We start from the raw sequence: 14,560 nt of genomic DNA on the forward strand, positions 1-14,560 counted from the left end.
GGATGGGACAATCTAAAATTTACTCTGCTGTGGATGTCTATATGTTAGTTGTATTATACAGTATACTGTATATACAGATATATATAAATTGAGTTGTATTCTACATTGAGTTGGAGTTTATAACTAAGCAGGGAGGAGTGTTGTGTATTTCATATTTCAGTAATATTGTAAATATATTGTTTGATTAAACATTCTATGTTTAAATAATTCATTATGGGTTATATGTAAAAACACATGAATGGCACACGTCATCATGCCACCACGCCATACATACATGCCTCGCTTAACGTAAGAACAAAGTTAGCCTCGCATTCCCGGCTCCTTTGTTTTATTTTCAATTAGTTTTCTATGTTTTGGAGTCACAAAAATTCTGCTTCCACAGATAATGCTTAATTGGCTGAGTTCTTCCTTCATTTCTGTTTTTGTTAGAAATGCTTTAGGGATCAGTCCTAGGACTGACCATCTTCAGCCACTTCACCAATGACCTTCCTTCCATCATAAGGTCGGAAGTGAGGATATTCGCAGATGACTGCACAATGTTCTACACCATTCGTGACTCCTCAGATAGTGAAGCAGTTCATACCCAAATACAGGAGGACCTGGACAATATCCAGGCTTGGGCTGGCAAGTGGCAAGTAACATTTGGGCCATGCAAGTGCCAGGCAATGACCATCTCCAACAAGAGAGGCTCTAACCATTGTCCTTGATATTCAGTGGCATCACCATTATTGTATCCCCTACTATCAACATCCTGGGGGTTACCATTGACGGGAAACTGAACTGGTCTAGCCATATAAACACCGTGGCTACCACAGCAGGTCAAAGGCTAGGACTCCTGCAGCGTGTAACTCATCTCCTGACTCTCCAAGGCCTATCCACCACGATCTACATGCCTCAGGTCAGAAGTGGAATAGAATACTTGCCACTCACCTGGACAGGTGCAGTTCCATCAACATTCAAGAATCTTGACACTATCCTGTACAAGGCAGCCTACTGATTGGTACCCCTTCCACAAGCATCCAATCCCTCTAGCATTGATCAACAGTTGCAGCAGTGTGTACTATCTACAAGATGCACTGCAACAATGCATCAAAGTTCCTAAGGCAGCACCTTCAGACCCACGACCACTACCACCTAGAAGGACGAGTACAGCAAATACCTGGGAACACCAACACTTGGAAATCTCCCTCCAAATCACCCACCATCCTTACTTGGAAACATATCACCATTTCTTCATTGTCGCTGGGTCAAAATCATGAAACTTCCTCCCTAACAGCACTGTGGGTGGATCGACACCTCAGGGACTGCAGCGGTTCAAGAAGGCAGCTCATCTCCACCTTCTCAAGGGCAACTAGGGATGGGCAATAAATGCTGGTTCAGCTGGCAACGCCCATATCCCACAAATGAATAAATAAAAAAGGATGAAACACTGCAAAGGGTAGGCAGTGAAAGACAGCAAATGCACCTACTCAAGACCCTATACTGGAAAATGTCCAGAACAGAATTAATAACAGGAAGCTAAATGGAAGAACGTGGTGAACTAAATGTCAAGCAAAGTCCTTATTTCACTCCAACACGGACAGTCCCAAGCCCAGCTGTCAAAGGAGAGGGGTTGGGCTTGGGGCGAGCAAACCCATTCTGTAAAAACCCTGAGCTGCAAAGGTATCAGCAGAACTGCAAAGACCTTATCCCTTGAGAGGAAGGATCTTTGCCTTGAAGATGTATGAAGTCATGTGGTGAAAGCAGAAGCCACAGGGCTGATCAACGTTTAGCCTAGGACAGAGGACTCTGGTGAGCTGCTGTTGGAAGCTGTGTCCCAATAGGGGTGGTAGACTAAAAAGAAGAAGGAAGTCCTTACTTGCAGAAAGGAATTAGTTTTTGGAAAAAAAAGCCTGAGGTACAGAAAAAGATCAGGAATGTTTGTTTTTAATGGAATAGCTACAAGGAAAGAAAATGAAAGAACTGACATAAACAGTTTGAGTGTAGAGGGTGAAATGGCTGGAAACTGAGAACTGGAGCACTTGACTAGTATCTTTTCACAGTACACTAATGTCTTAATACATTGCCTCATAGAATAGCAGAATAGAAATCTGTGTCTATGGCTACATCCTTATGTACTAGCTCTCACATTATTAAAATATCGTTACCAAAGTCAGTGAGAAGAGGAGGAAGTGAAGAATGAAAAATAATGCAGTTTGACTCACTATCAGTCTAAACCATCCAGCACTAGAGTCAGAAATAATAAGGACTAAGGCATGACAGATGGCAGCAGGCTTTCCCCTTTCACTGGGAATTTGGCCAGAAGCAACTGAAGAGAGAAGAAAAGGAACTTAAAATTTTGAATGGCCAATTATAAAACGTTAGTTCTCCCAACCCTCAAAAGAAATGGAACATATATCCAAAAGGAATAAAATAGAAAATGGTATATTTCACAAAGTAAAGGCTCTGTTGAGTAAAAAAAAAGATAAAACAAGATGTGCATGTGAGGTTTAGGAAGCTAAAATCATATGGAGCAGTTGAGAATTATAAAGTAGCCAGAAAAGAATTCAAGAAGGAAATTAGGAGGGCTAGGAAGGACCAAGAAAAGTCCTTGCCAAGTCGGATTAGAGAGAATCACAAGGCATTCTATGCATACATCAAGAGCAAAGGGAAAACTGGTAGGACCACTCAAGAATAAATGATTGAACATGTGCTTGGAGGAAGAGAATGTGGGTGAGGTCCTAAATGAGTACTTTACATTAGCATTTACCAAGTAGAAGTACATGGAGAATAGGGAGATCTGTGTGGAGGTAGAACTGTGGATGTTGTCTGCAATCATTTTAATAAGGAGCTTGACAAGGTTCCTCACGGGAGGCTCATTCAGAAGATTAAGATGAATGGGATGCAAGGTGAATTGGCTGTTAGGATTCAGAAACAGATGGTAGTGGTTGATGGGACCTATTCTGACTGGAGTTCTGTGACTAGGGTGTTCTGCAGAGACGAAAGTGGGACCTCTGGTGTTCGTGATGAAATGAAAACATAGGTGAGTGGGTTAGTAGATGGTAGAAAGGTTACTGGTATTGTGGTCAACTGGCAAAGGATACAGTTGCAAATATGGGTAATGAAATAACAGATGGAGTTTAACCCAGCCAAATGTGAAGTGTTGCATTTTGGAAGATTAAATGTAAATAGACAGCACATTATTAATGATGTGCCCCTTAACATTGTTAATGTGCAGAGGGATATTAGTCTAGGCCTATAGCTCCCTTAAAATGGCTACACACAGGTTGATAAGATGGTAAAGCAGGCAGACAGCATACTTGCCCTCATTAATAAAGGAACTGAGCTGAACAGTCAGTATCTAGACTTCATCTACAAACCCCATTTCCAGAAAAGTTGGGATATTTTCCAAAATGCAATAAAAACAAAAATCTGTGATATGTTAATTCACGTGAACCTTTAATTAACTGACAAAAGTACAAAGAAAAGATTTTCAATAGATTTACTGACCAACTTAATTGTATTTTGTAAATATACACAAATTTAGAATTTGATGGCTGCAACACACTCAACAAAAGTTGGGACAGAGTTAAAATAAGATTGAAAAGTGCACAGAATATTCAAGTAACACCGGTTTGGAAGACTCCACATTAAGCAGGCTAATTGGTAGCAGGTGAGGTATCAGGACTGGGTATAAAAGTAGCGTCCATCAAAGGCTCAGTCTTTGCAAGCAAGGGATGGGTCGTGGCTCACCCCTTTGTGCCAAAATTCATGAGAGAATTGTTAGTCAGTTGAAAAGGAATATTTCTCAACGTAAGATTGCAGAGAATTTAGGTCTTTCAACATCTACAGTACATAATATTGTGAAAAGATTCAGAGAATTCAGAGACATCTCAGTGCGTAAAGGGCAAGGTTGGAAACCACTGTTGAATGCGCGTGATCTTTGAGCCCTCAGGCGGCACTGCCCAAGAAACTGTCATGTTACTGTGACAATTACAGCCACCTGGGCTCGGGAGTACTTCAGAAAACCATTGTCACTCAACATAGTCCATCGCTGCATCCAGAAATGCAACTTGAAACTGTATTACACAAGGAGGAAGCCATATATCAACTCTATGCAGAAACGCCGGCGAGTTCTCTGGGCCCGAGCTCATCTCAGATGGACCGAAAGACTGTGGATCCATGTGCTGTGGTCAGATGAGTCCACATTTCAACTAGTTTTCGGAAAAAACGGGCGTTGAGTTCTCCGTGCCAAAGATGAAAACGACCATCCAGATTGTTATCAGCGAAAGGTGCAAAAGCCAGCATCGGTGATGGTATGGGGGTGCATCAGTGCCCACGGCATGGGTGAGTTGCACGTATGTGAGGGTACCATTGACTCTGAGGCATATATTAGGATTCTAGAGAGACATATGTTGCCATCAAGGCGACATCTCTTCCCGGGACGTCCATGCTTATTTCAGCAGGACAATGCCAGACCACATTCTGCACGGGCTACAACAGTGTGGCTTTGTAGACACAGAGTGCGTGTGCTTGACTGGCCTTCTGCCAGTCCAGATCTATCTCCTATTGAAAATGTACGGCGCATCATGAAGAGGAGAATCAGACAATGGAGACCACGGACTGTTGAGCAGCTGAAGTCTTATATCAAGCAAGAATGGACAAAATTTTCAATTGCAAATCTACTACAATTAGTATCCTCAGTTCCAAAACGATTAAAAAATGTTATTAAAAGGGGATGTAACACAATGGTAAACATGCCTCTGTCCCAACTTTTGCTGAGTGTGTTGCAGCCATCAAATTCTAAATTTGTGTATGTTTACAAATTACAATTAAGTTGGTCAGTAAAACTATTGAAAATCTTTTCTTTATACTTTTCTCAGTTAAATAAAGGTTCACGTGAATTAACATATCACAGATTTTTGTTTTTATTGCATTTTGGAAAATATCCCAACTTTTCTGGAAATGGTGTTTGTATATAAAACTCTAGTTAGGCCACATCTGGAGCCCTGGTCGCTCCAAGATGGGAAGAATATGGATGCTCTGGAGATGGTGCAGAAGGGGTTTACAGCGACATTGCCTGGATTAGAGAGTTTGTGCTACAAGAAAAAGTTGGACAAACTTGATTCCTCTGGAGTGGCAAAGGCTGAGGGGAGATCTGATAGAGGTTTATAAAATTATAAGAGACTCAAAGTAGACAGCCAGTATCATCTCGCAGGGTTGAAATGTGTAATAGCAAAGGGTATGTATTTAAGCAGAGAGAGGTTAACTTCAAAGGAGATGCGCAGGACATGTTTTTTTAGACACAGAATGGATGACTGGAATGCACGAGCAGGGGTGGTGGTGGAGACAGATATGATTGAGACACTTAAGAGGCTCTCAGATAGACCAATAAATGGAAGAATATGGACATTTTGAAGGCAGAAGGGATTAGTTTAGTTTGAACATTAATTTAACTAGTTTGGCACAACACTGTGGGTTAAAGGACCTTTCCTGTGGTCTGTGCTATGCTACTGTGCTATTTTTTAAAGTTCCATAATGGGAGCTCAGGAATGAACCAAGTTTTATGTAACATCACTTGAAATTTTCAAGGAAAGGCAAGTAAATGAGGATGAAGCTAACATATATCAAAGCTAGCATGTGTACAAATGCCTGTTCTGCAATCTCTGATGGTGACACAGGATATTAGAAAAACTGTCTATAATATAATACCCCACCACTTCAATGCATCCATTTCACTAGCACTCAATTAACTGTTGAAAGAAATCCTTTATTCTTCTTTCCATCATCAGAATTACCTTAGATGAAGCAAAATTCAAATCAATTTGGGTAGATGACAGAAAGAACAAATTGTCCTTGCCATTTTATTGAAGGTAATGGCATATTCATTTTGGATTATTAGCTGATATTACTTGGCAATATCTTCAAGCTTGTATCTCATGTAAAAATTGGTTAGAGCACTAAAAAGCACAAAAACTAAAAGACAGAAAGAAATAATCTATCTAAAAGATGCAGAAGCTCCAAAATTACTAATAGAAATCGAACCGTGCAAGTCAGTCAAGTGTTTGTTGCTACAAAGTAAAGATTTGTCCTCAACTTCTACACAAAACATTTAGAAATAGTGTGTGAAAGCAGAGATTCACATTGCACACCTGGTGTGAATGGGTCCCATCAACCTTTTCCCCTTCGGTCTGTCACAAATTTGCTTGAATATAACGCCTGCTCTAGATACAACGTCACCAGTAGGATTTCACTAATTCTACTGGCTGGTGGAGATCCTGCACAAGCTAAACTATAATTACTTTTCAAATGAATTTCAGAGGGAATTTCCTTATAACGACAGTCGCTTTTATAATTCCATTCACAAGGATGTACAAAAGTTATAAATCTCTAAGGCATGGCTTGCAAGTTGTAATCATTTTGCTGAAAGTGACGTGAACTTAAACTTCTGAGTCAATTTAAATTTATTACATTTTTTACATATTTTAACATAATAGAAAACTATGAATCTGAGTTCAGCTCTTTCAGCACAGGACTAAATCTTTGTAGACTAGAACTACCCTATCATATATGGACACGTGGCCAATATACTCAGGAGTGTTTATATGCAAACCATGTTGCAACAGGCTTGGAACTAATTAAGAACTTTCTCCTGACTCTACCCCTGCCTGAGCTCATCCACCACTGAAACACTTAGGTGTTCATTTTGTCGTTCCAGACTTGACTTTGACAGTCATGAGCTGAGTTTTCCCAAGTCAGTGGAGAATTTTGTAATTTTTCCAAGATAATTTTGAGCACATCCTTTAATCTTTTCCTCTTTACACATGAAAAAAAATGGAAAAGTTCTTGCTTTAGGAATCTGGTATCAAGAATAAAAGTGGCTGCCGGGCAAAGGTGACTGTATTTATGGCATCATTGATGGGGAAGTCAACATAGGACAGGATATTGGCTTGCTTCTCCTCCCAGTCAAGGTGAAGAATTTTGCCAAGACAGCATTGGTGGTATTATCTATTTTCCCCAGCCTTGGGCACCATATTGACTCTCCAGTATGCGACACGTTGATTTTAAGAAAAATCATTGTCTTGCTTTCAGGTGCTCCATTACTTGATCACTCATCTCCATCACTTTACACTAAGATCTTTTCATTCCTCTAATTCTGGTGTCCTTGTTACTTCTGAACTTAAATCCATCATTGACTGTCTGCTTAATTTCAGGCTAAAGGACAATGAGTTGTCTCACCAAAGCTTTAGGCCTCCCTTTTGTCCTTAAAATAGTCCTTCGCCTTCACCTGCCCTGCAATCTCCTTGTGGCCTGATGTGCAATTTGTTTGAAAACATACAGAGACTGCACTTAAGAATGTATTATTACATTAAAGAACTCAATAAATACAAGATGTTGTTCATGTTTTGCAGTACCCAGCAATAGCACACTTGCCTCTGACTCAGCAATGACTCCTTCCCTAGAAAGGATCTTGGCTCACCCCGCAAGGTTAGCTAACAAAGAGCCACTGTGTTGAAAGTGACAACTTTCAGATGAAAAGTTAAGCTGAGGCTGGTATAGTGCATGTAGAAAAACTGGAGAGCGTTATTAAATAAAAAAGATTATTTCCTAGTGTTCTGAATGATACTTAACAAAAGAGGTAAAACACAGTACTGCTTGTGGGATCTAGTAAAATTTGTGTATAATTTATGTTTAATTTATTATCCTTGTGAAGGCTGCTTTTATGATGCTATAATCCTGTGACACGGCTGCAAGCCCGTTTTTTTCATTGCATCTGTGCATACACAGACTTGCAGTTATGACAAAAAATTTGGTTTTGCCTTACTATGCACAATTTACCTACATATTACATCACTGGCAAAAGTATAAACTATTTCTTAGAATTGAACTACTTTCAAATATCTGAGGATATAAATGTTCCAATGCAAATCTTCCTTTTCTTCCTATAAAGTAGCTTTTTAAAAAAAAATTCAGTGGGCCCCTCTTTTTCAATTACACTGTTTGCTGATTTTTACGTCTTGTGATTTAATGAACTATTATCTGCCCATATCTGCTCATTTGTGTGTTTTGAGCTGAGAGCAGGATTTGGTCATTTTTCATTGTGCTGTACAAAGAGTCGTCCATTTAAATTGTGAACTACTTTTTAAGTAGAGTATTTAACCAGATGCACACTCACAAAAGTTTCTGCTTCTGTTTTATATCTTAAGATTTAAAGTAACTTCTTTTAATTTTTGGAAGTGAGCATACTGGACTCTTAACGAGGCAATCAGGATAGAGACAGTAAGAAGCTAAAGTGTCAGCAATTGTAAGCAGAATCAAGTCATGTCAAGCGCCAGTAAACAAAATAATTGCATTAGGAACATGTAATTTCAATGGAGGAAATTTGGGAAGAATATATGTAATATACAAGAAGAGGATATAAAATTAGGATTTATACCAACTGCCAATGAGCTATCATGGATGAAATAAGATAGCATCATGTCCAAGAACAAACAACTTAATTGGGTATTCATCTGCTGTAATATATCAGTTCTATCCATATTAAAGATAAGTGACTGCCTTTTGTTCTTCACAGTTGCCACTGGTGCAACATTAGAAAAAAACAGATTATTTCATTTTAAGTAAAAATGCTGGGTCAGTTTCAAATAAAATTCCTGAACAATTAACTTTGTTCGATCCCTCTGTTTTTGTTGTCAGAGCAAAATTAGACCAAGCTTTAAATTTTCCAAAGTGTCAAAAGATTCTTTTTGTAAGTACATTTTATCCAAGAGAGCAGCAGAAAAACTCCCTGTCCATGTTGAACAGGTTGGAATGGTAAGATTTGCAGATTAATTTAGTATGTTCCGAGAATTTCTGTTCGGGCTTGAAAGCTAGAAGGGCTGGGGGAAAAGCAGAGAATTCTACATTTTCGATAGTCATTCTCAGCCTTCTGAAAGCTGTAATGTCAAATGAAGATAGTGTTAAGATTGGCTAGGTTTTTACCTCGCACAAAGAGTGACTGCTAGAGAAAACGCCAAAGAATTACTTGTATCTATAAACCTTTACCACAATGTGAGCCAACAAAGTTACATAGCACCAGGAAACTCAGGAACGCTAATGCAGCAGCCCCGAGTGCTTGATCCCAGCTGTTCAGACAAAATATGTGCGAAGCACAAACTTAAAACATTGGAAGAGGAGGGGAAAATGAGAAAAAAAAGGGAGTGACTTCTATGCCCTACTAAGTAAAGCCTAATTTCTTTGTTGGAGAAATAACATTGCTTGATTTTAATGAACTACTCATGACAACTACCACAAATAGTCATTGAAATTGTAAACAATGGCACAAAGTGACCAACTATCATGCTGGTTTTCTTCGTCTGAATAAATGCAGTATTATCCATGTCCTTTAGTTGAACCTTGCAATGATTATTCTTTCAGTGAAGTGTGATTTCATTACTCACTCTGGTGTTGTTCCTCTCTGCTTTCAGTTCAGAGATCTCTTCCTCTTTCTCCAAAAGTTGTTCTCTGCAGGCATTCAGTTCTTTTGTTAGTGCGGCAAACTCCTGAAACACAGATAAGAGATAGGCACTTAGTTTGATAATAATTCCAGAAATGAACTGCTGTAGGTAGAGAACTATATTTGTTGATTTAGGAATTAACTGCTTTTGGTAATATAACTTAGCCTACTGTTTTTAACTGTTAAAGTTGTATGCTCCAATCTACCAGTGGAAAATGATACTTTTTCCACTTCAAATAAAAATAATCATGCCTTAACAATCGACTCCTACTTTGCAGTTGTAAACTCTTTGAAACAGATTCAATTTCTCAATCACTGACCTCCATTCAGTCTTAACAAAAGGGAAAGTTTGTGGTTAAAATCTTCGTGATAAGACTTTATAATTGTTCATGCAAATAGAAAGGAACACATAAAAGAATCAAAAGCAGGTCTTTTTGAAAAAAAAATGGCCTGCTTTTTCTGCAGCTTGTTTCTAAAAAAAAAGAATGTGGAGACTGGAGCTCTAAAAGGAAATCAGGAAAATTAAGAGTTCAAAAGTATCACACTGACATTTTCACCATTAATGGTTACTGTCAATATTGACACAAAACCAACTGAATCAAGGGAATTGGAATTGAGGGCACAGCTTGATGAGCTGGTAAAAAGGAAGCTTTTAAAATCAGGAGGAGTGTTGCAAAGTAAAATGCATTTTGCGATTGGTCCACCAGAGTGTGGGAGGGATGATGGCAGAAAGAACACCCACCCCATGAATGATATGAAAACGGTAGAGTAGGAATTGATCACAGTTATTATCACTGCCAGGAAGGAAAGACAACTAAACCCAAAACGTCAGCCCATCAATGAGTAACTACACTACTTGCTGCTGAATAATGAGACCAAGGGGTATCCAGCCTTAGTTTTTGTTCTGTACTGTAAAAGCACAACATTTTGAGCAGGTGTTGGAGGAGGAGAGAAACCAAGGGAAGTCCAACTAATATCTAACTTGTGATTTGGATTGATTGATTGATTGATCCTTGATGAGAATTCAGGGTGAAGGGTTTTAAAGATCAGCTTTATTTGTCACATGTACATTGAAACATATAGAAAAATGTGTAATTTGCATCAAATCAAATCAGTGAGGATTATGCTGATAATGCTTGCAGTGCCCACAAATCATTAACCCTAACCCTAAATCTTTGGAGTGTGAAAGGAAACTGGGACAACCGGAGAAAACCCCACACCATCACAGGGAGAACAGTCAAACTCCTTATAGACAGCAATGGGCACTGGACTCTGATTGACTGGGACAACCGGAGAAAACCCCACACCATCACAGGGAGAACATTTAAACTCCTTACAGACAGCAACGGGCATTGAACTGCTGACTCTGTAAAATGATTGCACAACAGCTATACTACCAGGCTGCCCCATTTAGATGTTTCTTTTTCTGCAGCTTGAGCAGCCTTCTGCAATTCACTAACTGAGCCCAACAAATAATGAGGCAGACCAAATTTTCAAAAGATCAATTCTCTGGTGTACATCACTAAGAGAAAGAGTGACAACCAGAAGATTCGAAACAAAAAACAAATCACCCCCTTGACCATAGAATACTCCCTGTCAAACCAGTAATCAAACGCAGTTGAATGCTATTAGTTTGAAAAACTTAAGTGATCTTCTCAATGACCTTAAACGTGTGAACTACATCTGTTGAAAGAGAAGCAGATAGAAATAATGCAAAGTCATCTTAAACATATGGTAAGATTACCAAAAAATAAGTAAGTTGCCTCACATCAAATGGAAAGTTACTACTATATTGGAATACATACAATATTTTGATAATCTGCTCTGGATCCAAAAATCCCAAGGCTGATAACAAACATGTCAATGGTGTGTCAAATGGCCAAGTAGCATTATTTCCCATGCAAGATTAAATTATTCCAGTGTGGTACATTTGCTGTCATTCAGTACCATGATTCTAGAATGTAATGACAATGGTTGCTAAGAACCATTGTCTTTAAGAGTTGTTGCTGTAGAATCTGGTGAATACAGTGAGACATTCTACGTCAGCTTCAGATTCTACATCTCCAACTCTACATCTCCAACTAATTGTCTAAAGTGACAATGTTTCACCGAACCATCCCAATTGCCTTGGTTTTAGTTGAAAACTGGGCACATGCTGAAGGAACTGACGCAAAAAGCTACAGTATGATGAACTTCAAACTCTCAACTCTTATGTTCTGTTGTACCGCAACCACAGGAACTTAACTATCACTTGGATTTAGTCACCCTGTGCAGTGAGATTTCTGAACTTCAATTCAAAGAACATTTTAGCCACGCAAACTTTTCACTGCATAGCATTCCACAAACATGTACGTGGAATAAAAACGAGATAAAGGGAACACTCACAACACGCTGGAGGAACTCAGCAGGTCAGGCAGCATCAGTGGTCGGGCTGATGCTGCCCGACCTGCTGAGTTCCTCCAGTGTGTTGTGAATGTTGCTTTGACCCCAGCATCTGCAGATTATTTTGTGCTTAACATAAAGGGAAGTTATTTTTCCCAACAATAAACAGTTTCTGAATAATTCCCCATAAAACACTGCAGGAAAAACCAAATGCTAATGACAAAGAAATTATTTGCATTTCAATTACGTAACATTACAAAGGACCAGGCATGTTTTGCCAAAATCATCAGTTGGGATGACCTACTTTTTACAATGGATATATTTTGAACCATTTAATCAAAAGCTGAAATCAAACACAAAATACAGTACAAAAGCATCAGATTCCTTTCTTTTACATGCTTATTTTTCATATATTAGCATTAGATTTAAATTCACAGTTATAATCAAAGTTGAACCAGATCCTTCATATTGCTAGTATTATTATCTCAAAGTTGACATACTCCAATCCATTCCTGAAAAGAAATAGACAGTTATTGTAAAACTTGCCTCACTTCAGTTTTTCTCTACTTAACAGCTGAATGAAGAAGTCCTGGCCTGATAGCCAGAATCAGGATCAGATTTAATATCGCCGGCATATGTCGTGAAATTTGCTGTTTTGCGGCACATTGCAATACATAATAATAAAAACTATAAATTACAGTAAGTATATATATATATATATAAAAATAAATTAAATAAGTAGTGCAAAAGAGATGGAAAATAATACTGAGGAAGTGTTCATGGGTTGATTGTCCATTCAATAACCTGAGGGCTGAGGGGTAGAAACTGTTCCTGAAATGTTGTGTGTGTGTGTTCAGGCTCCTACACCTCCTCCTTGAAGTTAGCAATGAGAAGAGGGCATGTCTGGGTGATGGAGATCCTTGATGATGGATGCCACTTTTTTGAGGTGTTGCCTTTTGAGGGGGATCCTTGATGCTGGGGAGGCTAGTGTCCATGATGGAGCTGGCTGAGTTTACAACTTTTTGCAGCTTTTTCTGATGCTATGCAGTGGTCACTCCATACCAGATGATGATGCAACCTGCTAGAATGCTCTCCATGGTAAATATATAGAAACTTGCTGATGCCTTTGGTAACATAACAACTCTCCTCAAACTTTGAATGAAATATAGCTGCTGCCATTCCTTCCTTGTAATTGCATCAATATGTTTGGCCTAGGTTAGATCCTCAGAGATCTAACAGGAACACCCAGGAACTTGAAACTGCTTGCCCTTTCCACTGCTGAACCCTTGATGAGGACTGGTGTGTGTTCCCTCCCTCGACTAACCATTCTTGAAGTCCACAACCAATCCCTCGGTCTCACTGATGTTGAGTGCGAAGTTGTTGCTGTGACACCACCCAACCAGTTCACCTACCTCACAGCTGTACGTCTCCTCATCACCATCTGAAATTCTGTCAACAGCAGGTGTACAGGAGTGAGACAGATCAACTGGTTGAATACCGTTGAGATTAGATAGCAGCATTTAAAACAGTACACTAAAACCCCTTTCTTGAAACCTTCCAAGATTGTTTACAGCTGGCAAGATTTTGAAATGATTCTGAATAACTGAAAAGAAAATCAGCTAAATAACTTATTAAAATGAACTAAACTCTAATCACTATAAAGGAACACACACAAAGTGCTGGAGGAATTCAGCAAGTCAGGCAGCTTCTATGGAGGGAATAAACAGCTGATGTTTCAAACTGAGACTCTTCATCAAACCTTCATAGATGATGCCTGACATGCTGAGTCTCTTCAGCATTTTGTGTGTTGCTCCAGATTCCAGCATCCGCAGAACCTCATGTCATTAAAAAGAAACTTCATTTCTCTTTGTTTCTCACAACTCTGCAATCCTTACTGAAATCAGCGAGTTGTGGATCACAATTTAAGAGCAAGTTCTGCACCAGTACCACCATTCTCAGCAAAGGGAGAGCCCAGCACGTCAGTACAAAAGGGGAAGCAGAATCATCAGCTGGAAGTGGTGAGTGGATGATCCATCTCAACTTCCTCTAGTAGTCCCCAGCATGATAGATGCCAGTCTGAGCACTTCACCTGATGTCACGAAATAGCCTGAAGTCACTTGATGCAGCAAAGGCTCTGATCCCTGACACTAGTATACAAGACTTGTACGCCAGAACTTGTCGAGCCCTTGGCCACGTTATTCCAAAATAGTTACAATCATGGCATCTCCCTAACAATGTGGAAAATTGCTCTGATATGTCTCATCCACAAAAACCCAATCTAGCCGAATACCACTCTTCGATCATCCACAAAGTGATGATGGAGGGATAATCGACTGTGCGCTCATGCAGTACTTGCTAGCAACAACCTGCTCACAGAAGCTCAGTCTGCATTCTATCAAATTCACTCAACTGCTGACCGCATTAGTCCCAACCTGGTCAGAAGAGGTGAAATGAGGGCAACTGTCTTTGATATCTAGACAACATTTGACTGAAAATGGCATCAAAGAGCCATGGCTAGACAGGAGTCAATGTGAATTGGGGGGGGGGGCAAGAATACCCTCTGCTGGCTGGAATCAAACCAGTGCTGAGGATGATGATGGGGACCCTTTCTGAATTATTTTCACAATCTTTGAACTGTTATTAAAGTACGGATCTGAGCCATTATTATTATAATATCATAAGGTAAGGTATTTTTCTTTTTTC

The 14,560-nt window shown here is 39.4% G+C and overlaps 1 protein-coding gene across 11 annotated transcripts in view; it reads right to left on the reverse strand.

Annotated features, from left to right (window-relative positions):
* ppfia4 (PTPRF interacting protein alpha 4) overlaps nucleotides 1-14,560 on the reverse strand; it is a 774,853-nt gene that overhangs the window by 190,447 nt on the left and 569,846 nt on the right. For all 11 annotated transcript variants that reach the window (XR_010020122.1, XM_063065583.1, XM_063065586.1 and 8 more), the window contains exon 2: nucleotides 9,420-9,521. Coding sequence is in view for 9 of the 11 variants with exons in the window: in XM_063065583.1 (XP_062921653.1) it covers nucleotides 9,420-9,521 (102 nt within the window). In the remaining 2 variants the exon portion in view is untranslated. The remainder of the gene's footprint in view (nucleotides 1-9,419; nucleotides 9,522-14,560) is intronic.

The sequence above is a fragment of the Mobula hypostoma genome, chromosome 13 (genome assembly GCF_963921235.1).
Source record: "Mobula hypostoma chromosome 13, sMobHyp1.1, whole genome shotgun sequence".
In the NCBI taxonomy this organism is placed as follows: domain Eukaryota; kingdom Metazoa; phylum Chordata; class Chondrichthyes; order Myliobatiformes; family Myliobatidae; genus Mobula; species Mobula hypostoma.